This window comes from Camelus bactrianus, chromosome 4, assembly GCF_048773025.1.
Source record: "Camelus bactrianus isolate YW-2024 breed Bactrian camel chromosome 4, ASM4877302v1, whole genome shotgun sequence".
Taxonomy (NCBI): domain Eukaryota; kingdom Metazoa; phylum Chordata; class Mammalia; order Artiodactyla; family Camelidae; genus Camelus; species Camelus bactrianus.
In genome coordinates this window covers 89488302-89515361 of record NC_133542.1, presented here as the reverse complement: position 1 = coordinate 89515361, position 27060 = coordinate 89488302, and the positions used below count along the sequence as shown (strand labels likewise).

The following is a 27060-nucleotide window of genomic DNA, read 5'->3' as shown; positions in this document are numbered from 1 at the left end:
AACTTAGATGTAAAGGCTTTGAATTATGGGAAAGAGGGTTGAACTAGAAAAGAGATTGGGAAGTTATCAGCCTAGCAGTGATATCACTGTGAGAGAAAAGAAGAAAACAAAGGGCAGAATCTTGAAGATATTCAGAACCTTGCTATGCAAAATGTGGTCAATGGCCCAGCAGCACTGGTGCCACCAGGGAGTTGGTTGGAAAGGTGGAATCTCAGCCGTCCCCACCCTAGACCTGCTGAATCAGCACCTTCAATTTAACAAGAACCCCAGATGATTTGTATCACATTAAAGTTCAAGAAACTAAGACCTAAATGAGAAAGAAGGGATCTAACCTAGGTAGAGAAGTCAGCAAAGAAAGAGAGAAGGAAGTGGGAGAAGCAGAGCAATGCAGAATCGGCAAAACAAGATAAATTGGAGTTTCACAAAGACAGGGGCAGGACATCCAAAACCACAGAGGTCGCAAAGTGCAAGGAAAGAAGGTATGTTTGAATTTTGTGATTAGGTGGTGTGGTCATTGTGCCCACGTTGTTCTAACTGAAAGCTTGGAGATTGCCCTTTGTGACTGGGGACAGCCTAGAAATATAATCCCCCCAGTCCCCACATACACGGGCCATATTGAAGTAGGTGTGTGGATTTGACAGCGGGACAAAGTAGAAGTTCTTTACTAGTTGCTTCTGTTTTCTCAGTGAAAGAAAATCATGTGGAGAAAATGCTAATTGTCCATCACAGTGTATTCTCCCCTTTCTGGGTACACAGACTATTTTCCTCAGCCTTTCTTTCAGTTAGCAATGGTCAAATGTGAAGTTACTGCTGGTGGAATGTGAGCAGAAATGATGTTCGTCACTGCCGGGCCAGCATGCCTCCTTCATCCATTTTTCCTTCCTGACAGCTGGATTATACAGATGACTACAAGCCCCTGGGGTTGGCAGAACCACAAGAAAGAAGGTGCATGGATGCAGGAAAGCTGCCCACTGACCTGGTTCCCCCATTCTGTATTATTATGTGAACAAGATATAAATTTCTATTGAGTGGGAGCCATAACAGTTGTGTTTATTTGTTATAGCAGTTTAGTCTACTCTGGCTAATGTAGTTATTAACTGAAAGTAATGAGGGGGGAGTTTGGAAGGGGGAGGGACAGAGGAAGAGAGGTGAAATAATAGTCTGTGAGTGTGGGAGAGGGAATTGACTAGGAAAACATGGTAAGGTTTGCAGACACTACTAAGGGCCCACCTGAGTGAGTGGTCATGAATTTACAGTGAGATCAGTCAATATGGTTGTGCATTTTTCTCCAGCTATATTTAGTTGCTTATGAGCAGGCACTGAGTAGGTAGTTTGGGATTACCCAGGACTGAGATTTGGCCGGGCGAGTATGATGGGGGAGAGATGGGCAAAATAGTTGAGGGTAAATGCAAAGGAGACATTATAATTTCAGATCTAGTAAGAAGGAAGGCTTTGAGAGGGGTAGGGAACTGTGAAAAGATGACAGGGTGAATAGAATGGTGTTTCTCATCAGGTTGAAGAATTGTTGGAGTTTAGGTACTATAGAGAATGACCTGAAAAGAGAAGAAATGGGTTGGAGAGTAGCGGGCTTGAAATTAAAATTGGAAGAGGGTCAGTAATGTCAAGGTGGAGGGAATGGCCGTGACAGTGGGTAGCTAAGATAGCACAGGGCAAAGATCGTTCAAACAGACGTGGTCCAAGAGTTGAGAGGCAGTAAGTGTTTGAAAGATATATCTATGTCTATATATTTACTTTGCAAAGAATTACCCACCAAAGTGACACTAGAGTTGATGCAGTGAGTAGCTGTGGTGAGAGTGATAATGAGCCTGGTGCTAAAATCTTCAAAGAATGAGGAGCTGAATTCTCTGAATTAAGGTGTTGAAAGTCATCGGTGATTTAAGATGTTAAAGTCTTGCAGTTATCATGTTTCATTTAAACAGACGTTCTAAAGTTTTGTGTTACTAATGTGGGATTCTAATTGCTTCTCTTTGACCTCTCAAATTACAGATGGTTACTGCTTCTTTAAGAGGAAATGCCCATCTGTCCGTATTATAAAACACACACATGCCAGGATTCCCAGTTTAAATATCTGTGCTTTAAAATTTGTCATAAAAGAGTCTCTTCTACCTCCAACGTGTATCCTCAAATAGGTATATTAACAGTGATACTAGCCTTGCCACATCAAATAATGTGCTGTACATGTTCAAAATCTACATGGAGAACCACAGGTATTGCTTAAGTTAACAGAAAATAGGGATTGACTAGAGACCTGACAAATTAAAAATAACAAGAGAACCTGTAGTTTAGAAGATGATGCACCACGGTATTATATAGCATAGGGGCTCTGGAGTCAGACTGCTGGGAGGTAAGCACATCACCCATCTCATGGGGTTATTGAGGATAAAATACGTAATACATGTAATACATGTAAAGCATTTACAAGACTGTTTAGCACATACTAGCACTCGCTAAACGGTGTATTATTGTACTTCTATCTAATCCTTATGGAATTGCCTATAACTAGGACTTCTCCTACTTAGAAAATATGTTCATTACATCTATATAGATGGTACGGAGACTTCTGGTTAAACGTGGTGCATTGACCACATGTTTTTCTCCACTCACTCCAGATACCTCATTAAAATGACAGGGAAGGGATAAAAATATAAACCCATAAAGGCAAAGCGAACAGGAAAAGAGATCTTCTGCTGAAGAAAGATGTCAGCAAACTTGGGAACATGGAAACCAGATGGATGAGTGACAACTAATGTACCCAAACTGAGAAATTTAATACATAAGCTTTTGGGAGGAGGTAGAGCCAACCAGAGTGAACCTTTTCAAGTCCCAGGCCCTGGAAAGGCTCTAAAACTGCAGCTGCCACACCTTTGAAAGCAGAGGTAGAGCAGGGATGAAAATGAGAATGTATTACAAAAGTTTTATGAAGAACAGTGGGATCCTACTTTCCCTCAATCCCTACTTAATTCAGCAGATAGGAAGTTTACTTTCTGAAGAATTTGACTCAGAGCTCCTCTGGACACCAGGCAGAGTTGAGGACAGGGATGACTCACTCCACAGAAAAACAGAATTAAATGAAGTTGTGCATATTGAATTATGAGACATCCCCACCAGCTTCGTTCCCAAATTCGGATCCTAGAATGCTGGGATCCCATCAGGAAATTGGCAGCTTCCTCTGGGGGGAAAATTGGCTGGTCCAAGAGAAAAAACATTGACAGTTGGAGGGTTCTATAATGGAGAATGTGGCTTGTAACCTATCTTTTTACAGTGAAGCCCAACAATGGACAAGCCCTGCTCTTGCCAACAGAGGCTCCCATCAACTTTTAATCATCTCATTCTTAAATGTGGGTGAATAGTTAGAGGATCTCCAGATATTTGAAGAAACCCCCTTACATGAAAGAGCCTGAAATGAACAAACAGAAAAAAGGAAAAAAGAAAAGGCAGAGAGAGAGGTAGGGAAGGAAGGAAAGGAGGGAGGGAGAGAGGAAGGAAGGAATAAAGGAAAGAAAGAAGAAAAAACAAAAGAAACAGAGGAAATAGAGCCAATGCTGGGAGCAAGAAAAAGATGTCAAAATGAAAAAGATTTTAACTTGCATATGTTCAGGAATCTGCTGGAAGGAGGTACCCCATCAAAATAAGGGTGTAAAACAAGAAACAGAAACACACGGGGCCTAGTAAATGGTCAAAGTTACCATCAGTCTTTCCTTAACAGACTATGCTCCTTAATGGATGGGTCTGTGATTTATTAAACTATGTTTCCTTTAGCAGTTAGCACTTAGCATAAGACCCAGCACATAAAAATTTATTGAATAAATTAGCTTTCTCTGCATTTCCATTAATCTTTAAAATACATAGCATTGAGAAATATACAGAGAGTACCCTCACGATACAGAGAGACAGGGTGCTCCTTTTGTGTTTTACTTAAGTAGGAAAAATACATGTGAAAGACCTGAGAGTATAGACTACAGAAGCCAAATTACCTGGCTGTGCTCTGTGCTCTTACCATTCTTCGCCTGGCAATAAAACAGAAATAATTCTTGAAGGAATAATCTTAAAATAATAAGCTAAAATTTATCATCGCCACTAACAACAACAAGAAGTTGCATTTCTGCTTATTAAGTCAGTTTGTATGGGTAAACATTACCTAAGTTCCTCAATTTATGGTATGGTGTGTTGCTATCCCAAAATTACTGTCCACCAAAACCAAACAGTGATCAATAAACAAAAATTAGTTTTATTTCTCTACACTAGCAATGAACAATCTGAAAATGAAATTAAGAAAACAAGTCCACTTACAATAGCATCAAAAGAAAAAATATTTAGGAATAAATTTCAAAGAAGCATTAAGACTTGTACACTGAAAACTACAAAAAAGGGTTAAAAGAAATTAAAGAAGATCTAAATAAATGAAAGATAGCCCATGTTTATGGACTGGAAAGCTTAATATTGTTAAGATGGCAATAGTCTCCAAATATAGCTATAGAGTCAATATAATTTCTATCAAAATTTCAGCAGGATTTTTTGCATGAATGGATAAGCTGCTCCTGAAATTCATATTCGAACTAAAGGGACCTCAAATAGCCAAATCAATATTGAAAAAGAACAAAGCTGGTATACTGACACTTCACAACTTCAAAATTTACTACAGAGCTACAGTAATCAAGTGTGGTACTGGCATAAAGACAGACATAAATCAATGGAATAGAATCAAAAGTCCATAAACAAAAACAAACATCTGTGGTCAATTAGTTTTCAACGTAGGTGCCAAGACAACTCAATAAGGAAAAGACAGTTGTTTTTTCAATAAGTGGTGCTGAGACAACTTGATTTCCACACACAAAAGAATAATGTTGGACCCCTACCTCACATTTATACAAAACTTAATTCAAAATGGACTCAAGACATAAATTTAAAAGCTAAATCAATAAAACTCTTAAAACGTAAGATAGACATAAATCTGTATGATATTGGATTAGGCAATGGTTTCTAAGATATGACAACTAAAGCAAACAACCAAAAAAAAATATTTATACTGGACTTCATCAAAAGTAAAACTTCTGCAATGCAAAGGACACCATCACAAAAGTGAAAAGACAACACAGAATGGGAGAAAATATCTGCAAATCATAAATCTGATAAGGGATTTGTATCTAGAATATATAAAGAACTCTTGCAACTCAACATTGAAAAGACAAATGCCTCAATTTTAAACTGGCAAAAGATTTGAATAGACATTAATTCAATGAAGATAAACAAATGGCCAATAACACATGAATTTAGTCATTGAGAAAATATAACTCAAAACCACAATGAGATACCACTTTACATATACTAGGATGAGCATAATCAAAAAGACCAGACAATAACAAGTGTTGACAAGGATGTAGAGTAACTGGAACCCCCATACACTACTGATGAGAATGTAAAATGGTGCAGCTGCTGTGGAAAACAGTTTGAGAGTTTCTCGAAAAGTTAAACATTGACTTATCATATGACTCAGAAATTCCACTCTTAGGCAGAATTGAAACATGTTCACACAAAAACTTGTACACAGATATTTATAGCATTCCATAGCATGGTTATTCATCATAGCCCCAAAGTAGAAATAATCCAAATGTCCATCAACTCATGAATGGATAAACAATGGATTATTATTCAGCCATAAAAAAGAATGAAATACTGTTACATGCTATATGAGTGAATCTTGAAAACATTATTCTAAGGAAAAGAAGCCATATAGTATAAGATATATGCTGTATGATACCCATCTATACGAAGTGTCAAAAGTAGGCAATTCCATAGAGACAGAGAGTAGATTAGTGGTTGCCAGGGGATGGGGGAAAGCTGAAATTGAGACTGATTGCTAATAGGGACAGAGTTTCTTTTTGGTGTGATGAAATGTTCTGGAATTAGTGATTGCACAACACAGTGAATATACTAAAAACTACTGAATTGTGCACTTTAAGATGGTAAATTTTATATTATGTGAATTATATCTTAGTTTAAAAACAATTTAAGTGAAATGTGATCCTAAATCTGAAATAAATCCTAAGCAATTCTATAGATCAAAGCAGTAGATCTAGAGCAGTTTCCTGTTTATGGAAGGACAAAATGGCTTGGCAAAATCAGTCAGTGCTCTTCCCCTCCCATAAAAACTAGCTGGATGTGATTTCTGTGTTCAGATGCAATTTATGATAAGTTGCCCCCTTTGAGAATACATGCATTGAGTTAATTGAAAAGCAATTTTTGTCAGTGAGTTTACATCTAGTTTTTCCAGTTCTGTGCATGTTTGCCTAGCTCAGAAACATATTTCCATCTATAAAAAGCATCCTTGATATTCTATCCCCTTACCCTGCTTTATTTTCTCCAGAGTACCTATCACTGGAATATTAAGTTCCTTGAGTGACAGGGCTTTTAGTTCTCAGCTCTATCCTCAATGATAAAAGGTTAATAGAAAACGTAAAGCAGGAAAAATGCCTATAAATTATCTACAGAAAATTTCTATCTGTTGTCTATAGATGCTATCTTTGTGATGTCTTCAGAATACGAGTAACTTTAGTTACCATCTCACCCTTTGAAAGAGGCACAGATTCTTCCCTAAGAACTAAACCCCAGGGCACTGGCCTGGTTCTGAAGGGTACTTTGGTTTGCGGTAGCCTGGCCAACTAAACTCACGTAATCAGGTCCTTACATCTAGTTTCCCTTCTCAGAGAATAGTGAAATAGTGAACTCTGTAATAAACCTTACTAAGAGGACCTCAGTACCACTGAAGGTGACTCTTCCAGTAAGAGTGTATATGTTAGTATTCTTCTCTGATTTATTTGTTCACAATCCACTAGAATACTTCTGATTGTAGGTTCCATCACTCTTAAAGTCTTGGCTTTCTCTTTGATTACTTGGCTGCACAGGTCATGGGTGCTTTGATCTAAACGGAGATAAAATATTCCTTAACATTGGCAGATACTTGCAAACTAAGGGGAGTGATCTTCCCTCAGAGTACCTATAAAGGAGAACATCATGGTAATGTTGGATTTAATTCTAATATTATTCTTGTATGCAGTAGCAAAGAGTACTCAGTGCCAAACAAAGCCTGACTTTGCTGTTAATTTGATCACATACCTATACATATACCCAAAAAATAACTGTTACAGTTTCCTTGAATGAAAAATTGAGTTTAAAATATCTTTGTGATTACCAAATGGAGGAAACCAGACCTCTCAGTTATAAGAAAAGTTATTTTCTAACCATTCAAAAATGCAACTATTACTAAAGAAATAAGTAACAAAGAGCCAAAAACTGGTGGTTAAAAACCCAGTAAAAATATATTTTTTGTTCATAAATCAAAGAAATGAAGTACTTCTTATGCCTATAAAAAGACTCGGCACATCTTTAAAATATTTTCTTGTGAGAATAGAATTCATATGAAACTTTCCAGAGAATAGTTATTTCTACTGTTGCTAACATATATAACTAAAACTCTGAGAATTTGTTTAAAAATGTGTTATGATATATATAAAGTAAGCAACCACATTTGTGCTAAAAAGTTATCCCATTTTGACAGCCAACTCTATAGAAAAACCTTCATATAGTAAAAATAGCAGTTTCACTTCCAATTAATTTATTAAATAATTACTTTGAGTTGCATTTAAAAAATAAGATTTTGACTTTAAATGCTTTTTTAAAAGAAAAGGCTGTTCGGTGTTTTAGAAAGTATTATTTAATGTATTCCATTAGTAAGATTATAACCTGGGTCACTTGGATCATGTTCTGGTCATGTCTTATAGCCAGTGACACCTGGTGCTGGCTGGGGAAATGTCTAGTGAAACAGATCGGCTTAGTTCCAGGCTTTGAATGGAACAATTCAAATTCTGCCCAACCTCCAGGTGATGGGAATTTCAAAAGAAGACTGGCACCTCAGTAAAAAAAAAAAAGTACCTTGCCCTGTTCCCTACCTAGAAAAAAAAATCATGCTAGAATGTAACAGCAAAAACCTTCGACAATTTTAATATTTATATATTATCAAAATTATAAAATCAGTTGAATTAAGATTAACTCCTCACTCCTTTTCATGGTGGATAGTGAAATACCACTGCAGGCCACAAACAAAAATGAATAACATCAATTCAGCCTCTCAAGGCAGGCCAGTAGCTGCTGGTTTGTAATTATGAATGCAAGTCTTTTATCCAGAGATTTTTTCAGTAGGAAAATTCAGGGATAGTTTAGCAGAGAGAAAAACTAAGCAAAATGGTTAAGTATTGTTTTATAAAGATAAATCCTGTCAATTCTGTCTACAGTGTTTGTTTTGGCACACTATTCATGGCTCTTCACTAGTAAAAATCACTGAAGTCCTATTCTTCAGTTGATGTTATGGCTGTTGGAATTTATCCAAAACTACTGTTTCTTGTAATTCCCTACTGAATGGCTCCACAATTTCCATTTAAATTCTGTTTAGGGTGGCTTCTTTTCATATAGTCCTCAATAGTCATCATAGGAAGAGAAATCAGTATAAACTGGGTTGTATATTTTCAAATGGCAAATTTAATACTAACTAGGAGTATTCTTTAGGGTTTAGAGAAAGCCAAAGATTTAAGTTAAGTTGCAGTGTTGTTGCAAGAGAAATAGAATTATATTCTCTCAAAATATTTTTGAAAATCCCTTGCTGGTGTATGGAACGCTTTAAAATAAACCTCTTTTTTCTCCTGTTTTTATCAGAGCTATTTGAATCTTGGAACACTGTGGGGAGTGAGAGGTAAGCAAGCTATAATTTGCCTATAATTTGATTTTGTTACTTGGGGCAGGGTCCAAGAAGTGGTTCTTTTAAGAGACCCCTTAGATCAAATAAATTCTACCAATATTTACTATTTTGGACTTGAAAAATTGTACCTTGCTTTGTATATACTGTAATAAGCTTAAAACCACAATACAGTATGCAAATATTATTTTAAGATACATTTCTTTTGTTCTACTTTAATTACACAAGCATTAACTAATAAGTGGTGTTTTAAATTTTCAACAGTCATACATATAAAATTTTTTAAATATTTAGTTTTCTCCTCTTCTGTTGTGAATGGTTTTGCTCCTTGGGCATATTAAAGATCTTGCTCATTGTAACAAAGCCTGTGAGACTTGTATTTTTCTCTTAAAGTACCATAGAGATTAACTCAGTAGAACTTTGTGTCATAATTTACCAGTAGAACCCAATACATAAATCTAAGTCAATATATTTGGGTTCAATTAAATTACACTGCTAGCATTTCAAATAGTGGCAAATTCTGTTGCTTCACTGAGGAAATTCCTACAAAAAAAGATATAAAAACGGACAACTAAGACCGATTCAAACTATCAAAAGCCAGTATTATAATATCAAGCTTTTCTCACTTCCTCTTTATAATTTCTCTTATTCTAATTATCACCATACTGGGGTATTGTCAGGGTCAACATGAAGGACATTATAAAACTCAAATACCACTCCAGTATTTGGTGCCATATATGCACTGCATTCCAAAAGCAAGAAGTGGAAACAGTCTCTCCTTATGCATGCATTAAGGGGTGCACTGTTTATAGAAAATTTAAAAACAATAAAACTTATGAAAATTCAGTCTACTTTTTATTCTCAGCCTCCAGGTAAACAATGACATTGATAAAATATTCCTATTAGACAGATGCTCCCATACCCACCCTTTAAACACTACTGCCCAAATGAGTTCAGAAATACTACATACTCAGTGCATTTATGAAACTTGCTGTGATGAGATCTCACTCTCACCTTTATTTTCAATTTTTGAAAATATAAATGTAAAAGAATGTGTTAACAGTACTAATCAAGGTAGCCTGCAGCCTGTTATATCTTTAACTGTAATATTTTAAAAAGTTCCAGTGAAGTTGAGAGAGTCATTATAGGCATGAATGAACATTGAGCTTTCATTATTCATACCCCAGTGTTTTAAAAAGTCACAAGTATGTTTCTCAGGAAATAAATGAAAGAGTAAAACATCTCATACCTGCATTCAATGCATGAGAATTTGTGTTGACTATAAAAACAAACGCCCACTAAGGACCTGACTCCTTAGCAAATCATTCTGAGACGTACTATGAGACTCCTTTTTAAAAAAATATGACACCCATTCTTAAATAAGCACTTATCACTTTATTGACCTGGACTAATACAAACAAGTCAGTGGCAATAAAGTCCACATTACTGAAGATCATATGTAAATTTTTGCTGACTTCTTGGACCCTGAATTCATGAAGACATGAAGAACTGAGGGGGAAAAAAAAAACCATTAGCAAAAGAAAACAACATTAAAGCACAAAAGGACCTTCACTTGACACCTAGAGTTTCCATTTTCATAGAATTCTCCAACTCTTATCTATGACACTCTGGAGTCAGGGAAGGAACTAGTACTTCATGGAGGCAAATATATTTCCTTTCAAATGCTCTGTATAAGTGGAAAAACCTAATAAACAAACAAACAAAAAACTATAAGCATATTTCATATACATGCAAAAAGGTAAACACAATGACAAAATATTTAAGAAGGGCATGTGAAACAAACAGTGAAATTTATTATTAGTGTATATATTTAAAATTGTACTTGCCTTGGGGGGAGGTGCCTTTATTTCTCTTTCCTTTGTGAATGCACCGACTAAACTAGAAAGACAGGAGGTTCACTCCCGGAATGTATTATTCAGGACATTCTGTATATGTGTGTTTGAGTATGTATATGAAATCTATCATATATGAAGGATGTATGTTTAACCAAAAGGGAAAAAAAAAACTGTACCTCTGTTATTTAGAAGTCAGTTCACATTTGCATTATCAAATCTATTCATTGTTGGTTTAGTATAAATTTTCTTTGTTAGTGAGCTTGCTTTTAGAAAATGTGTTTATATTTCCACAGGTAAAACAAATATGTGTCAATTTCTTGGGCAGGCAGAATTCCGGTGTCAAATATATTCTTTTATGAATTATTCCTAAGTTATTGCTTAATTTTATAAGGAATTTAAAATTAGGAACTTCATTAATAAATATGTGTTTATTAATAAGTATATGATTGCTGTGCTTTGTTAAGGCACTGGCCTTTTGTCATTATTTATGTATGATGTATATTAAATATATATCCTACAAACCACAGGCAAAAAGAGAAAACTAGCTTAAAACCAGAATCTGACTTCAAATAGTCGCTGTTAAAAATAAAATTTCTAAGTTGGTTTGTAAATTTGTTGTTTGAAGTAGTTTCTCATTGGGCGGATGTTATAAAAACTATGGTTCCATTTTCAGGTAAGACCACAGAAGTCTGTTTCACCCATAATTTAAGTGAGTTTTAGTAACATACTTAAGAGATATAGAAACTATTCACCAATTTAGAATTTTGTTTTGGTTTGGTTTTCCTCTATAGGAACTGGTTTTTACCAGTGAGACCAAGAAACCCTACTCCCTAGGAGCTAAAAACTAGAAAAAACTAGAAAACTCTTTGAGCACAGGGCAACAGTTGGGTCTTAGGTGAGATGGTCAGGGTCAACAGCAACAGAGGAAAGAATAAAAGAAAAAATTAGCAAGCAGCATCAGATAAGAAAAACTAGAGTCAGTAAGAAAGAGGTTATTCTCATTGAGTAGGCACCCATAAATCAGGGTGACTTTGCTACTGCCCTACCCAAATATTAATCAGTTTAAGAAAAACTTTATTTTACAAGTGAAAGTTTGGAAAAGTAACAAAAATAACAATATAAGTAACAAAAAATAGCAAAATAATACCTCTGGTCATTATAATGGGATGAAAAATATGAAAATTTTAAAAAGTACAAATTGTATTTGGGCAAATCAACATTTAGCTCTTAATTCCAAACTGAAGTTTATGTTACATAATAAGATTTAGAGCAAAAAAACTTGAAGAAAAAATTTCATTTATATATTCACAGCCCCAGGGCTATCTGGCCAGCCTGTGTACAAGGCCTGACTAAGCAGGCTGTAGAGAAGAATCTCAGATTAAGTCCATCAGATTATTAGCTAAAGATCCTCTGTTTGGACTTCAAGCTTTACAAGTGTGCTCCATGTGACCAGATTTCTTTTTCTTGAAATGTCAGAATGCTTTCATGTTATTCTATCCTTGTTTCCCTATTCCATGGAGCTGTATCCACTTCTCCCAAAGAGGTACGTTGAATAGACAGGCAGAGGACAGATGAAAACTTACATTCCATAGTATCAGCAAACCAATAATATAACACTCTAAAAAGAATTCCAGAAGAAGAGTAGAGCCCATGTTTAAGACTGATCTTAAACACCCTGTATGGGCTCTGAGGACCATAAATTAACCTTAATCTATAAACCCAAGCAGTTGCCTTAGCCCGCAGGCTGCATTTTGGCACAAATTTTCAGCTGTGCCAAAACATATGCAGCAGGTGACTCTCTGACACAAGCAATATTTAATCGTGTTTTTTTAAATAATAAAATATCCTTGTATTTATAGAACAACAATCTGAATTTATAAGGTATTATAACATACTTATAATAATGTACTTCATAATATACTTTAATATAATAATACACATTTGAGGAATATTTTACTTTATTATTCTACTCTTAGTTTTGCTCTTCAAATATGACTGGAAAAAAATTTTAAGCAAATTTATAAGTGGAAATATTTAAAAGTCCCATTACTTGACAGTATTGTAAAGCATGTGTGTGTTTGGTTTATTATGGAAATACAAATTAAAACTCCTCAAATATATAACAGAAGATATACACATCTATAGTATACAAAAGGATTAGAGATTCCTTCCTCCCCTTCTTCTTTTATCCTGAGGGAAGAGCTAGTGAGCTTAAGCTTTAATGTTTAACAGGTTAGAAAAAGGAATCTTACACATCTACTAAATTAAAAGTTCTATTATTAAATGTCTAAGTTTTTAAGTCACTCGGTTTCCTAGCTACTTCAATGGAATCAGCAGTCATAGATCCAACCCCAAGACTGGAACGTCGTAATGATAGTTCGAAGGTAGAAATCTGACGTAACTCTTTGCGACACAACTTTACAGGTGTGACACCATGCAGCTGTCCCACATTTCCTACTGGCTGAATGTGGGGTGATGATCGACTATGAGATTTTGTAAACTGATTTTCATCTGTTTCTGTTTTGTCCTCATTGCTTAACAAATGCCCACTAGTAGGTGCTAAAGAGCTATAAATTGGAGGTAATTCTGGGCCATCTTCCCAGAGCTTCTGCGGATTTGGTTGCGTTCGTAAGCTGCTTGTGGAACTGTCTAATTCTCTCTCCCTTCCACTTAATTTCATACTTTCAGTTCTGGACACCCATTTTGATTCTTCTGAAACCACGCCTGCTTTGTCTGGGTTCTGGACTCTATCTCCAGCATCATGATCTAAAAATAATCCAAAGAGCAGGGAAAAAATTAGAGGTTTCCTCAAAAACAGGTATCTTAATCATGAAATCCTAACATAACTACATTATTATCACTCAATATAAATTATAATCTTTCAGCTCTATTTGTTAAATGACTTCTTTGAGACAAATAGAAGTGTGAATATGATTCTTATTTCATGTAGAGGCATCTTGCATGTGAAGGACTGAGAGCTATTACTTAATGGGAAAAAATTGAGAAATAGTCTTCAGGAGATTTTGGTACTCCCTGGAAACACAGGAGTGCTTTAGGCCTCTCTGGTGCCCTTCCACACTTGCCCTCTTCTGGGTTTGCCACTGGTGAATCACATTCCAAAACCTGGTCATATTTCCAGGGAATCTTCTTGAAAATCTGCTCTTGGTTGGCACTCCTAGCATGAGAGCAGGGTTCTACTGTCTGAATGTATTCTGGGGTACATGCCATAGCTTCCACCATCAAAATGGAATAGACAGCACACCCCGCTGGAATGAGTGACAGGAATGAAGAGATCAAAGCCTGAGGCCCTCAAGTCAGAGAATCATATAATATCAAAGACAAAAACTTACTTAAAGGAAGTCCATATAGATACCAGACCTAATGCAGAGAAAAATGCTAACTTTAACATATGTTGATGATGCAATTAATACACTTCTGGTCCTGTGAATACCAAGTTTAAAAACAGGAGTTGTACACTGGTAGCTCCCAAGCCAAATCTGGCCCACAGACATGTTTTACTTAGCCTATAAAATAACATGTGATGCAAAATTTAAAAAGTGGAAAGTTTCATATAAAAATACAATTTTCCAGCTTTTATAGAAAAATGAGAAGAACTGACGATTTTTCCCGGGCAACAGCAGCTGGGCAGAGCTGCCCCTGCCAATTTAGACAACTGCTACAGTCCCACTGCTCACTGTGGCTTCCCAATTCCCACAGGCATTCTAGTTTGTGACCCCTGGTTTAAAACATATTTGATGTTACATACAACCTTTAAAAATTGTGAATCACTTTGGTGTACACTTGAAACTTATATAATATTGGACATCAACTATACCTCAATTAAAAAAAAGAAAAAAAAAAGGGAAAACATTTTCTAATTTTTAAAATTCTTCTAACAAACAAAAAACCTAAACTAGCAAATGACATAGATCCTCATGTGGAATTAGCAGATACTCACAAAGTTGACCAGAGTGATCACAGTGGCTCCCAAACTTTGCTGCACATTAGTGTCAGCTGGAAGCTTTTAAAAACCCTGATACCCAGTGTCTGGGGAACGGAGCCAGGCATTGTAATTTTTAAGGATCATATGAGAGCAGAGATGAGCTCATTGGAAAGGCTCACTTCAAAACCCTCTTAGATTCCTCACAACAGAAAGTTTCCCTCTCCAGAATTTTACCATTGAGGGGAAAAACTGAAGATTAATTCACCCATAGTCTCACAGCCAGTAAAAGAAGTTAGTATTCCAACCAGATCTTCTGACTCTAGTATCCTCACAGAGTTTTATAAGGATAGAGTTTTAAATACTTAAACAAGTATGTAGACTGTATGTCCATATAAACCGATTTTATCCTCACAAAATGTTAGAAAACAGATGCATTGTAACAGAAGCATGATCAAGAAGTGACCAAGATATTTTAGCCTAAAGATTAAATTTTCTGCTATCTGAAAATGCCAAAAATATTCAAAGCAGGTAAACACAAGTCTGGTAGGCAGATAGTGAAAAGATTAATATCAAAAACCAATCAACCGAATACCAGGACACTTATGCATTAACTAGGATACTGATTATTAAGCACAGAATACATTTTAGGGAACTCAAAATTTTGATATATTTAAATTGCTATATTTTATAATTCAAACAAGTCTTATTAAATGTCATCACATTAGAGCAGCATTTTGAGATAGGATATAGTACAAGCTATACCCCAATATGAGTCCAGCTGAATTTTTTTAAAGCATGGGGAAAATACTGAAAAGAATTAAGCTGAAATGTTAATAGTTGTAGGTAGGATTATGGGTGCTTTTTTCTATAATTTCAAAGTTTTCTATAATGACTATATATTGCTTTTTATAGTCAAAAAATAAAATATGGTTTCATTTTTATAATTATCTGTTTTGAGATACAATTGATATATAACATTATATTAGCTTTAGGTGTACTCTTTATATATTATTGTACCCACCTTTCAGCAGTTTTCTTTATAAGTACAAAATAGCTGTGTTACTAAAAGGCTGTAAAGTCACCTTTCAAAAGCCAAACTTAAGTTATTAGAAGAATACTTCTCTAAAGGAAAGCTAATTCTTTCATAAAATGCGATTACTTTAGAAATATCGATTCCTCTCTATTGGTGGGCTTAAAGACAATCTTTTTTTAAAATTTAATTTAATTTAATTTATTTTATTTTTTAGGGGGGAGGTAATTAGGTTTATTTATTCATTTAAATTGAGGCACTTGGGATTGAAGCCAGGACCTCACGCATGCTGTGCAGGTACTCTACCCCTGGGCTCAACTGCTGAGCTATACCCTCCCCTCAGACAATCAATCTGTTTTAATCATAGCACTATATCACCTTCATGGCACTTTTTACTTTTGCAAAGTTCTTTTTCATGTTTTATCATTTCATTGAGGAAGGTGGTATTTCTACATATCTACATATAATTATGCAAGAAAACATCTTTGTCTCAACATGGGTTTTATTATATCTTTTAATTTTCAGGGGTCATAGTATGAAAATACCCAATTTAGAAATAAATACAATATTATTTTACCTTTACTTTTATTATTCACTATTTAGTTTACTTTTTTGTGATAATCAGAAGGGTTCATTTACTATAAAACAGGAAAACAACAGCTATTCCATATTATAGGGGTATTTTAAGGATTAAGTGAGTTAGGGAATGCAAAAGCCCCAGCTACGTGGCAGGCAATCCAATAAATGATCATTTCCTTCCACATACACATTTGTTCATTCATGCACTTCTCCAGCGATTCTTATACATAGACTAGACAACTGTTTGTTTACAGAGACAAACAGAAGTTAAATATCTAATTCTAAATAACCTATCAATTGGGAAAGGCTCCACTATAAACCATGTTACGGTGTCAGCATGACAAGTAACACTAAATCTCTTACTTTCTGATGGTGCTAGTTGCCGCCGAATTGCTTCCCCTAACAGTTCCTTAAGTTTCTTCTTAAGATCTCTGCTGGTTTTCTTATAGAAATAAAGATCTCTTTCCAGCTGCTGGATTTTATCTTCATAATTTTTTAAAGTTTCCACAATGCCTTCCCCATCTTGCTCTATAAAATAGAAATTTACATTTAAAATCAGTTTAAGATAAATTATTGAAAATTATGTTCTAACAGAGCTCGCAGACTATATTTAAAGGGCAGAAGTATGTTACATGTATCTGTTACCTCAATGGATTTGTTTTCAGCTACAATTTGAATTCTTCTGTCTGTAAAATTTTTCTAAGTTAAGACAGAGCCCTTCTCCACCCTAACCCCTACCAACTACAACATTTTTCATGATTCATAAACACTTTTTGAGTCACTACTAACTAGATTTATCTTCAGAACAGCAGAAGTTAAGGTTCACATTTGGAACTCTGTCCACTAGCTGCATTAGTTTATATTAGGAACTATGGATATGTGGAAAGTTGTAAGCCTGAAGTTTATAGGCTCGAGAAATATACAGCCAAAAAACCCCACAAAAAATAGAAACCTGTCAAAAGAGGCTACAGAGATTAAATTACAAAGGAAAACGCCATTTAAAGAAGGAGAAGAGGGGGAAAAACACAAGCAAAGTTTTAGTTTATGCTACAATAACTTAAAGCTTCTAATTAATATTTAGGAATGTCCAAAACTGCATCCATTTGGATTATGTTCTAGAACCAGTAAAACTCAGATTACTGACCTTCAGAGATACACACTTTCAGACTTACTCTTTCTTATTGGTAAGTTTATAAAATGGCCCTATTGGTTTATAATTTTCTTTTATTATAACTGTTTTATAAAAATTGATCTAAGTATATTGTATATTTTATATTAATCCATCATCCTGGTTAAATTTTTTTAAATTAATAATATCATAAGTCAGAATCCCCATGAAGGATATCATTAGAATCAACTTAATTTTACATCCTATATTCAGTTGAAATTAGAAAATTCATAAATTGTTAATATTTCTCAGTTAACAACTTTGTTATGAAAAACTTGTCCCAGCTATAGAAATGAGTAATTTTTAAAATGTTTTCATTTGATTAAAGCATGAGCTTTTGTGATACAAGGCCAATCACTTGAAAAACATATTAAAAATTCTATTAAAATATCACTCTTAGAGACTTAAGACAGAATTAACATAAGGTAAGGAGAGCATGTTTGCATGAAATAACGACTGGAATCCTGTCAAGGAAATCTGTCATCAGGCAACTGGTTGCTAATTAACTGGTTATAGAATTAACTTAGAGGCAAATTGTCTCAACACTCAAATGCATATATTTTCCAATTTTCTGCATTCTCAGGTTGCTTCTTCCAGATCCTTTTTAAGTCATTTCCAGCTGTAGATTCACAAGAATCAAGACTAAGCAGCTAAGCAGCCTGGACTGAAGCATTACCAGTATTGCTAGGCAGTGATTTTGTTGCCATAGCAACTGTTTGTGTACCAGCCATAAGCCGTATGGTGAGGACCAATTGCTGCGACAACTCTTTCTACACCAGAGTTGACAGCTGAACTACTGTGCACTGATAACAGTGTGTGCCCTTCAATTGTAGACTAATTTTGACCTAAGCTATAACCTTAATGCATAAAATTTACAACTGACTGATACTTATAACAAGAAATATAACCAGAAATCTTACAGAACCTATCACTTTAATTTTATGAAGGGAAAGTAATTTAAATATCCGGATTCTATATTCTTGGGAGATAGGACCTTTTCAACTGTACACCACCAAGCCAGAAGTCACCCCACATTCCTACATGAAAACTAGACCAACAATAAATTAACAGGATTGCAGCAGTTGTGGCGCTGGGGACAGGCAGAGGGGATGCCATTTCAAGCACAAACAGCTTGACATCAAAGTCAACTGTCTCAGCATGTGGACCAAGACATGTAAAGCACAAAACATCCGTAAGTAGTAACTATTTATGCATGTTGGGCTTTCTTTTTTTATCTTTTTTTTTTTTTGGCAGGGGGAGGTAATTAGGTTTTTAAATTTTATTTATTCATTTATTTATTCATTTGGAGGAGGTACCAGGGATTGAACCCAGGACCTCATGCTTGCTAAGCATGCACTCTACCACTTGAGCTATACCCTCCCCCCATGCTGGGCTTTTAAGTGATCCAATTCTGTCCTAGCTTCCTTTCCCAATCCTCCTCCTACACATCACCTTTACACAGCTGACAAGAAGAGGCAGGTACCTTTGAAATGATGTAAGAGCAGCTGCATTTTTTGCTCATGTTCCTTTTGCTGGAGGGTCAGTCTCCGGTCACACTGCAATTTCAGATGTTCCAGTGCAGATTCCAACTCACGAACTGTATTATCCCGTTCCAGAACTTTCATTTTAATTTCTTCATTCTGTAACTGCAGTTTCCGTTCAGCTTCTCGCAAATTAACCACCTAGCAAAGACATTTTTTGACCTTTTCAGTGAGTCTTAGATAGCCTAATACAACAGGTTATTTACTTTTCTTAGACTTCATAAAGATGAACTCCCATGATCACCATGATATAACCAGACAAATGCTTTGTAACATACCCATAAAATAACCTAACAGCCTTTTGAATTTGTTGGGATCCTGAATTGGTAACAATTTCATTTTAAATATAATGTTCTAACAATCACCCCTCCAACATTTCTTAGACATGATCTCTGAAGTTTACATTTATAATCCTACAACTCTATTTCTCCAATCTAAAAAGATAGCAAGAATCTAAAGACTCTTGTAACATCTAGATAATTCCCAATTTTAACTCCAAGATGAATGTTATAAATAAGTGACAGAATTTTTTAAACTACAAATATGGAATTTGGTCTCAGATTGTACATGCAGTCTAGTGGGTTCCTCTCTGCACTGATATAAAGTGAGAATACTTCAGGCAATATCTGTGTCACAGAACTTGTTAATAATGCAATGACTTTCTCTCCAGAAAAATACTCATTTCCACAAAGGGTTCTTCAGATCAGAAAACCCCTTGGTCTGGGAGCTTTGGGTTAAGAACCCTTGGTCTAAGAACACTACAAAGGAGTAATCTAAATTTTAAAAAAAGTTATCTATATCAAAACCTCGGACAATAACCACCATATTTTTGCCCTCCATTTAAATATCCGGTGATACGATGTACTCTTACCACTGACAGTAATTATCCAAGAGGAGGGCTGGGTATAACATTTCCATTAATTTGTTCATCTTTATTTCATTTGTCCAACAGAATCAGAACTTTATTTTAAAACTTAAGTGTTTCATTTTTCATTAATTTTCTGCTATTCCCTTAAATTGAATATATTTTTCACAGAAAAGAATAATCTACTTGTTTAACACTTCATAATATTTATCTTAAGAGAAGACATTAGAGAAAAGATAGATACAGTTTTCAATGCTATGAAACATCTCTGCATCAGTAAATTGTCACATTTGAACAAAATGTTTTTATTTATATTAAGCACATTCAGGTTAATGCTAAAATCTATTACTATCTTTGTCACTAATGCACCATTTCATCTCCATTTCAATTCTCAGGGTAGGGTTAGAAAGTACAGGTACCCCTACCCTACAGCAATGAAGGAAGGGGAACCCAAATGTGCAGGGCCCTTGAGTTTTTCACAAATGCTGAGTAGCAACCGAATCTAGAAAACATCCAAGAAATAGTGACTGAGGAATATAACAAATTCTTTGGTTTTTAGAAGTACTTAAAAATCCCTTCTTTCAAAAGGCACTTCAACTTTAAGAACCTCACAAAGTTAGGCCTACATACTTGGATAAGAAATTTTAGATGACAACATTCACTACTGTAAATTCTACAGAAATGTGAGCTGTGTAAATATCTCAATTCCTCTTTATAAGAAAATCCTTTGTCCCTGAAACACAAACCTTATTGAAATATCTGAGAAGAATAGCTCTAATCTCAACTGGATTCAGGCAAATTAGCTTTTCCAAGACATTTGCTTCACTGTGAGAGAGGTTTTGGAATGCAGCTCTGAGTGACTTCTGGCGACTCTGGATACCTTCGTTCTTGTATTCAATTGCAGCTTCCAAAGCTTCAATCCCTTCTTCGAGTTGAAAAAGGACATGTTCTTCCTAGATATAATACAATAGAAGCCACTCATTTTAAATGAAGTAGTCTAACTTGGCCTTTGTCATATACTAAGACCATACAATACTACTTGAGTTGAGTCTAATGGACATTACCATTCTTTTACTAAATGTTAAGAAAATGTTTATTGAGTGCTTGCTATGCCACACAATGCATGGTGTGTTTACAGAGATACATATAACATATAATCATTGAATCCTCACAGTAAATCCTGGGTAGTAAAACGGAAGAGGTAGAAGCTTAGGTGAAATATGAAACACCCCAAGGTCATAAGCAAATGCTAGTCATCAAGGAATACACTTGAACAAAGCCTCAGCCCACAGGTTTGGCAGTATTGTCATCTATCTCCCTCCATGGCTCCTAAAGTGTACATTATGTGTCAGTGAGATCTGGAGACTGTGGGCGTCCTTCAAGGATCTATCAAAACAATATATTGCTAGGAAGGAAAGAAGAAATAGATTTAGAACAATCTATTAAGAACCAGTAATCAGAGGAGAGTCTCTAGGGAAAAATCACAGTATGACATAAGAAAAAGTAGTGAGGATTTAAGGACATGAAACATTTCATAACATTCTTATGAGATGTCTAATAGGAAAGTGTAGGTATCAAAAATGGTGGCAGCATAATCTTTTTTTCATACACTGGAGAAGACTTTCTTTATAGGAAAAAAAATCTGATGAATTCCTGTCAGAAAACCTAGCAGTTCTCTGAACTATCCAAATAACATCTTAACTGGGGGGAATCTAAATCTCTGGTAAGAAGTTATTTTGGATGTGGTACGACTTGGATGTATATTTCTGTATACCTGTACTTGTGATGGAGCCCACCTCAACTTTAAGTTCCTCGCGGACAGATGGTTTTGTCCATACTCACATCCTCATTGCCTAGCACAGTACATATCACATAGTTTAAACTCAGTATCTGCTGAATGAGTTAATAAAGGGGGAAGAGAAAAAATTTTTCATATGTCTTGGGTACATGACCCGAGTATTTCTCTCCACTTTTCCCCCTAGCGTTTCAAAGGAAAATAGTGTTCATATTTCTGATCTACCTAAAGAACAGTTAGAGTGACTTCTGGAACTCCTTTTTTGGAATTCAAGGAAAGGTATGTAATAACCTATTCCAAGGGAGGCTGAATAACACTTATTTTTAAAACGCTATTTTATAAAATTTCCTGAAAGAGCTATTTTGAACAAAAAAGTTCAATAGCATTTTATTTCTCTGTGCAATCACTAACCATCAAGAATTTGGTGATCTGATAATCATTCCATAAGGAAGAAAGTAAGATTCACCTTTTTAAGAAAAACAAACTTAAATCTTGAAAGGAACTTAGATGAATAAAAAGAACCAGAAAATAAAAGTGAATTTTCCAAAGAACATATTTGACTTTTGAATGCATACTGCTATTATATTCTACCAAAAACAAATGTGGAAAGAGTTTGCCTTTATGTATGGCTGAGAACAATTGGTATAAATTCAGTCTCTCTAGTTTCGGATCTAACTTAAAGAAGCACTGAGATAATATAAGGCAGTATGACTACAGAACCCTGAGGACAGCCCTCTCTAGCAGGGCTGCAGCATATAAATATTTGTGGTTCCATCCAATCCAGCAATAGGTTGTAGGCTGACAAGATGAGTGGCAATGGGAAACTGTCCTGGGATGAAAAATTAGCCACAACTCAAACCATAGATTATGAAGAGTTGACTGTGCTTTGTCACTGCTTTTCAAATGTGCACCAGGGATCTTGTTAAAACGCAGACTTCTAGTTCAGCAGGTCTGGGTGGGTCCCGAGGCCCTGCATTTCTAACAGGCTCCCAAAGTGATGCTGTTGCTGCTGGTAAAGAGACCACGCTGAGAATAACAAGGATCTAAAGCAGTGGTCTCCACACATTTTAGATCACACATTCCCATCAGTAAAAGGAAACAAAACAAAAACAACTTTTGAGCAAGCACTGAATGTATTTCTTTATAAATTATATGTATTTTCCAGTGCTAAAACATGAAATTAAAAGTTTAAGAGATGAAATAAACATAGATTAATACTTCATATATGTTCTTCCTATACTCCACTTATTAGGCAACTTCCCTGCATTATTAGAAAAATGGAGTTAGAATATTTTATTTTTCTTTAATTTTAGCTTCTGGATTTTACTCCCAAAAAGGTGATTTGTGTATATTAAGTTGTTGGGTAATCCTGTACTAGTATAGTGCTCTAAAGTCTTTGTCACTTCCCATGAAGTAATACAATTAGAAAAAGTATTCTGATTTATTTTGGAAAGAAAAAATAATTCTAAGCAAGTTTAAAGACATCAAAACAGGGAGCCATTCCACTTAGATTTTACTCATGTCTTGTGTCACATCAGAATCTCATGTTCCCAATCACCTGCTATTAGCAGATCTACTTGGTACTATTAATCTTGGCTAAAAACAGTGGTGAGAGCAGATCCCATTTCAGAGCTATACTAAGAAGAACCAACCACGTGGAAGAGGGTGCACAGAAGATCACATGACTACATGGAACCCCACCAACGGTAGGAGGCTCGTCCTTCCCTCAAACCAATCCAGGGTGGCTGTCAAATAGGTATCATGCATGGTGCTACATTTCACCACAAAACACTGTATGTTTTCAGTTACAGAATTTCTCATGAAATAGAAACTTAAACGTTTCTTAAAGATGAGAATGGGCCCCCTATCCTTCTGTGAACATAGTTTGCTCATTCCCATCTCTATACCTTATTTAACAGTGTTCTATCTAAAATGGCCTTCTTTCTTAGGTCTACCAATACATACCATGTTTTTCATAATCCAGCTCAAGATTCTGATCCACCAAGGCTGCCTTAATTGAGTCTTCCCCCAAATGATCACTGCATTGCTTTGTATAAATAATGTAGTAAGTATAGCTTTATTACATTACCTATAAGTTGCTTTTTTATATTCTTCAAGGTCTAGAGTTTTCTCATCTTTCTGTCTCTCTTTCTCAGATGGAGTATGAGTTTCTCAAGAGGAGCATAATGTTTTCTACTATGTTTCTTCCACAGGGCCCAATAACTGTCCTAGGTGGGCAATAATTCCTAAAATATTCATATGTTTTGCTTTTCTTAGGCCCTGAGACCTACAAATCCGCAAGCTTGGGGCACCGATTTAACCACCTCGGGAGGACAGCCTGATTCTGTGATCCTCTGCAAAGCTACCCAAGTTAAGTTATAAAGCAGGGCAGTGGAACCTTATGTCACATGGCCCCCAGTCAAGTCTGTCTTTAAATCCTTTCATCAACTCAATGAACAATAATCTAATATCATGAAATCCTTTCCCCTGTTCTTCTTAACCGAACCCCTTAACTACTTCTTACACGTGCCCCAGTCTAAATCACAAGATTCAGTGAGATGCATGATTCCCAGCTTCTTAATTTTCTCTTAGCAATTTCCCTTGCTTTGGTAATGACAGGACATCAACTATAAATATTTGAGGAGAAAATCCAGGCTCAAAAGTTCATCTCTGTCTGATAAAGTAAGGTATAGATACTATTGCCAACTGAAGTAAAATTTTTAAAAAAGACAAAGTCTGGGACAATTTGTAGCCATTAATAAAACATATTTTGCATAGTTAAAAAAAAAAGGTGAGAGAAGCCATATGCTCCCCTAAATGAAAACTCCAACTGAAAGATATTTTTATTGGGGTTTGAATCTTATGCGTCTACCTGGCTGGGACATAGTGTGAAATGTGCTCAACATGCTCCTAAACTTTCCGGAAGAATTAACCCATAATGCTGGAGGCATCCATCATAGGTGATGAACTACCTAATACCATTCAAGAAAGATGCACAGAGAGAAGGTAGGTCCCCTCTTTGGAAGAAATGAGAAAAAGAGTCCCTCAAATCATTTTCTGTGTTCTGTGATTTCAGATGAGAAATCCCAGCTGAGAAAGGCCAGACTGAAGGGAAGGGTTAGTCTCCCAATCCTGGGCAGTGCCAGGGAGAGGCCGTGTTCACGGACCTCCACGTGAGAACTTATGGTGCCAAACAGGTGCCAGGTAAACTCATTACATCTGACAAAGTCTCAAGGAAACGAAGTTGACCAGATTTGTCATTTTTATGTTTAAGTAACAAGGATGGAGGGACTCATCCAAGTGATCCATCATACAGCACTTCCAGTTCCAAAGAATACTGACTTACTTCCGGTGATAACACGCTACCATTTTTAAGTTTCTCATCCACGCTGTCTCTTCGTCTCTGCAGCTGATCCTTTTCTTTCTGGAGGGCTTGAACTTGTTCTGAAATCTTTATTTTCTCCTCAGATGTGCTGCTCTGGAGCTGTACATTCTTTTCAGACAACTCTTGGTCCAACAAGTTCAGGCGAGTTGCTATTTTCAAACTGTCTGTGTTTAAAGCCTAAAATAGACAACCAATCAGACATGGCAAAGACAGTTACTAGAAGTCCAGGCTGTAAATAAATTAGGAAAAACACAGAGAAAATTACTACATGAATATATTTTTAGCTTCTACATTATTGTTTTCTCCCATGGATTTTTGGCAGGGAGGGGCTTCATTTTCTAAAATCTTGAGTTGAATGCCTTTTTTTTTAAAAAATGGAGATTCAAACAATGAATTTAATACCAAGTGTGCTTGGCCATACTTGACCGGACTATACAACACAGGTTTTGAGATGCAGTATTTTTCTTTTTTACTATTTTCTAAATTAAATTTTTCTTCCTTGGCCTATTACATGGTAGAATTAATTATGTTAACATTTCCTAGAGGTTGACATTTCATTTGTTGTTTAAACATTTAATTTGTCTCTACACTTACTTCATTCTGTTAGATTAATAGAGATGGCCAGTTAGATACATAGAGATCTTCATTATGACACACTTTAAGATAATCTTAAAAAGTTTTTCATCAAAGTAATTATATGTATATACTACCATAAGCCTTATAGTATTTTTTCAACATTTTTTATTGATTTACAATCATTTTACAATGTTGTGTCAAATTCCAGTGTAGAGCACCATTTTTCAGTTATACATGAACATATATATATTCATTGTCACATTTTTTTCTCTGGAACTACCATAAGATCTTGTATATATTTCCCTGTGCTATACAGTATCATCTTGTTTATCTATTCTACAATTTGGAAATCCCAGTCTATCTCTTCCTGCCCCCCGCCCCCCTTTTATAGTATTTTTTTTAAAAAGCAGCCTTCCTTTCACCTGAGTCCTGCTCCCTAGAATCAGCCATCTTCAGCCTTTTAAGCTTTCTTCTGGTGTTTATGTCCATTATTGTAAATAACATTACCAATTTAAGACATTGTCTGCTGACCGTCTATTATGGAAAATAAGGATTTAGCACACTTATGTCCCCTCTTCTATACTTCCCCTCCCCCTATTCTCCAAACACAAGTTAAATTACAGTTTTTAGTAAAATCAATATTCGGTTTACATGACTTTGTAAACATTATTCAAAACTGAACATAGCATAAAATGACCATATTTCCATGTGAAACAACTTTTTTGGTAACTTATAACTAATTCTTCTCCAACAGAACTATTAAATTCCTCTCAACATTATTTTTTCAATTGATCAAAACTTAAATTAGGAAATCTCATTCCATTCTTTTCTGGAAATGTTTTGCCTGGAGTCTCCATCCTCCTGCTCCAAACTAGACTAGTTGTTTCTGGACTACCTTTAGCATTATTCTGAAATTTCCTACGTTAGATCACATTTTTAGGATCCTGAGTCTTCCTTTTCCATAGTTATGCCCACCTCTTTAAGAAGCACCATCTTCTGGCAGTTTCCTGAGGCAGGCTAGGTAGTAGATAATATTTTCTCCTGAAAATGTCCTTATTCTACCTTCACATTTGATTGATAGTTGGGCTAAAAAGTGAATCCTTGATTGGAAACAATTTCCTTATGATTTTAAAGACTGCTTCAGGTCTTTTAACTTCTAATGAAGAAGGCTGAGAAGTCCAGTGCCACTCTGATTCTCGAGATTTACAAGTGGCTCGTCTTTTCTACCTGGAAGCTTTCAGGATCCTTTTTTCCCCCTTTGTGTACTCACAACTTCACAATGATATGCTTTTGGCACTCATTTTGCTGGGCCCTTGATGAGCTATTTCAACCCAGAGTCTCATATCTTCACTGTTGGCAAGTTTTTTGTATTAAGTCTTTGATAATCTCCTTTTCTCCTGTTTTCTTTGTTGTATCTTTCTGGAATCCCCATTACTTGGATGATGAACTTTCTGGATATATCTGCTGATTAAAATTTTTTCCTTCCATATTTCTATTTATTTACTTTCTGGGATATTTCCTCAACAAGAGTTGGATATCTTCCAACTCTTTTAAT

The 27060-nt window shown here is 35.5% G+C and overlaps 1 protein-coding gene across 21 annotated transcripts in view; it reads right to left on the bottom strand.

Moving 5' to 3' along the window:
• Positions 1 to 27060, bottom strand: part of LOC105078782 (G kinase-anchoring protein 1) — a 134706-nt gene that overhangs the window by 58732 nt on the left and 48914 nt on the right. For 17 of the 21 annotated variants that reach the window (XR_012506761.1, XM_074363103.1, XM_074363108.1 and 14 more), the window contains 4 exons: positions 24891 to 25106; positions 20496 to 20702; positions 18827 to 19025; positions 16539 to 16703 (listed from right to left, as the gene is read on the bottom strand). Coding sequence is in view for 20 of the 21 variants with exons in the window: in XM_074363103.1 (XP_074219204.1) it covers positions 16539 to 16703; positions 18827 to 19025; positions 20496 to 20702; positions 24891 to 25106 (787 nt within the window). In the remaining variant the exon portion in view is untranslated. Of the gene's footprint in view, positions 1 to 10147; positions 13390 to 16538; positions 16704 to 18826; positions 19026 to 20495; positions 20703 to 24890; positions 25107 to 27060 lie in introns of those variants that run through there. The other 4 variants (XM_074363111.1, XM_074363113.1, XM_074363114.1 and 1 more) reach the window with 1 other exon arrangement.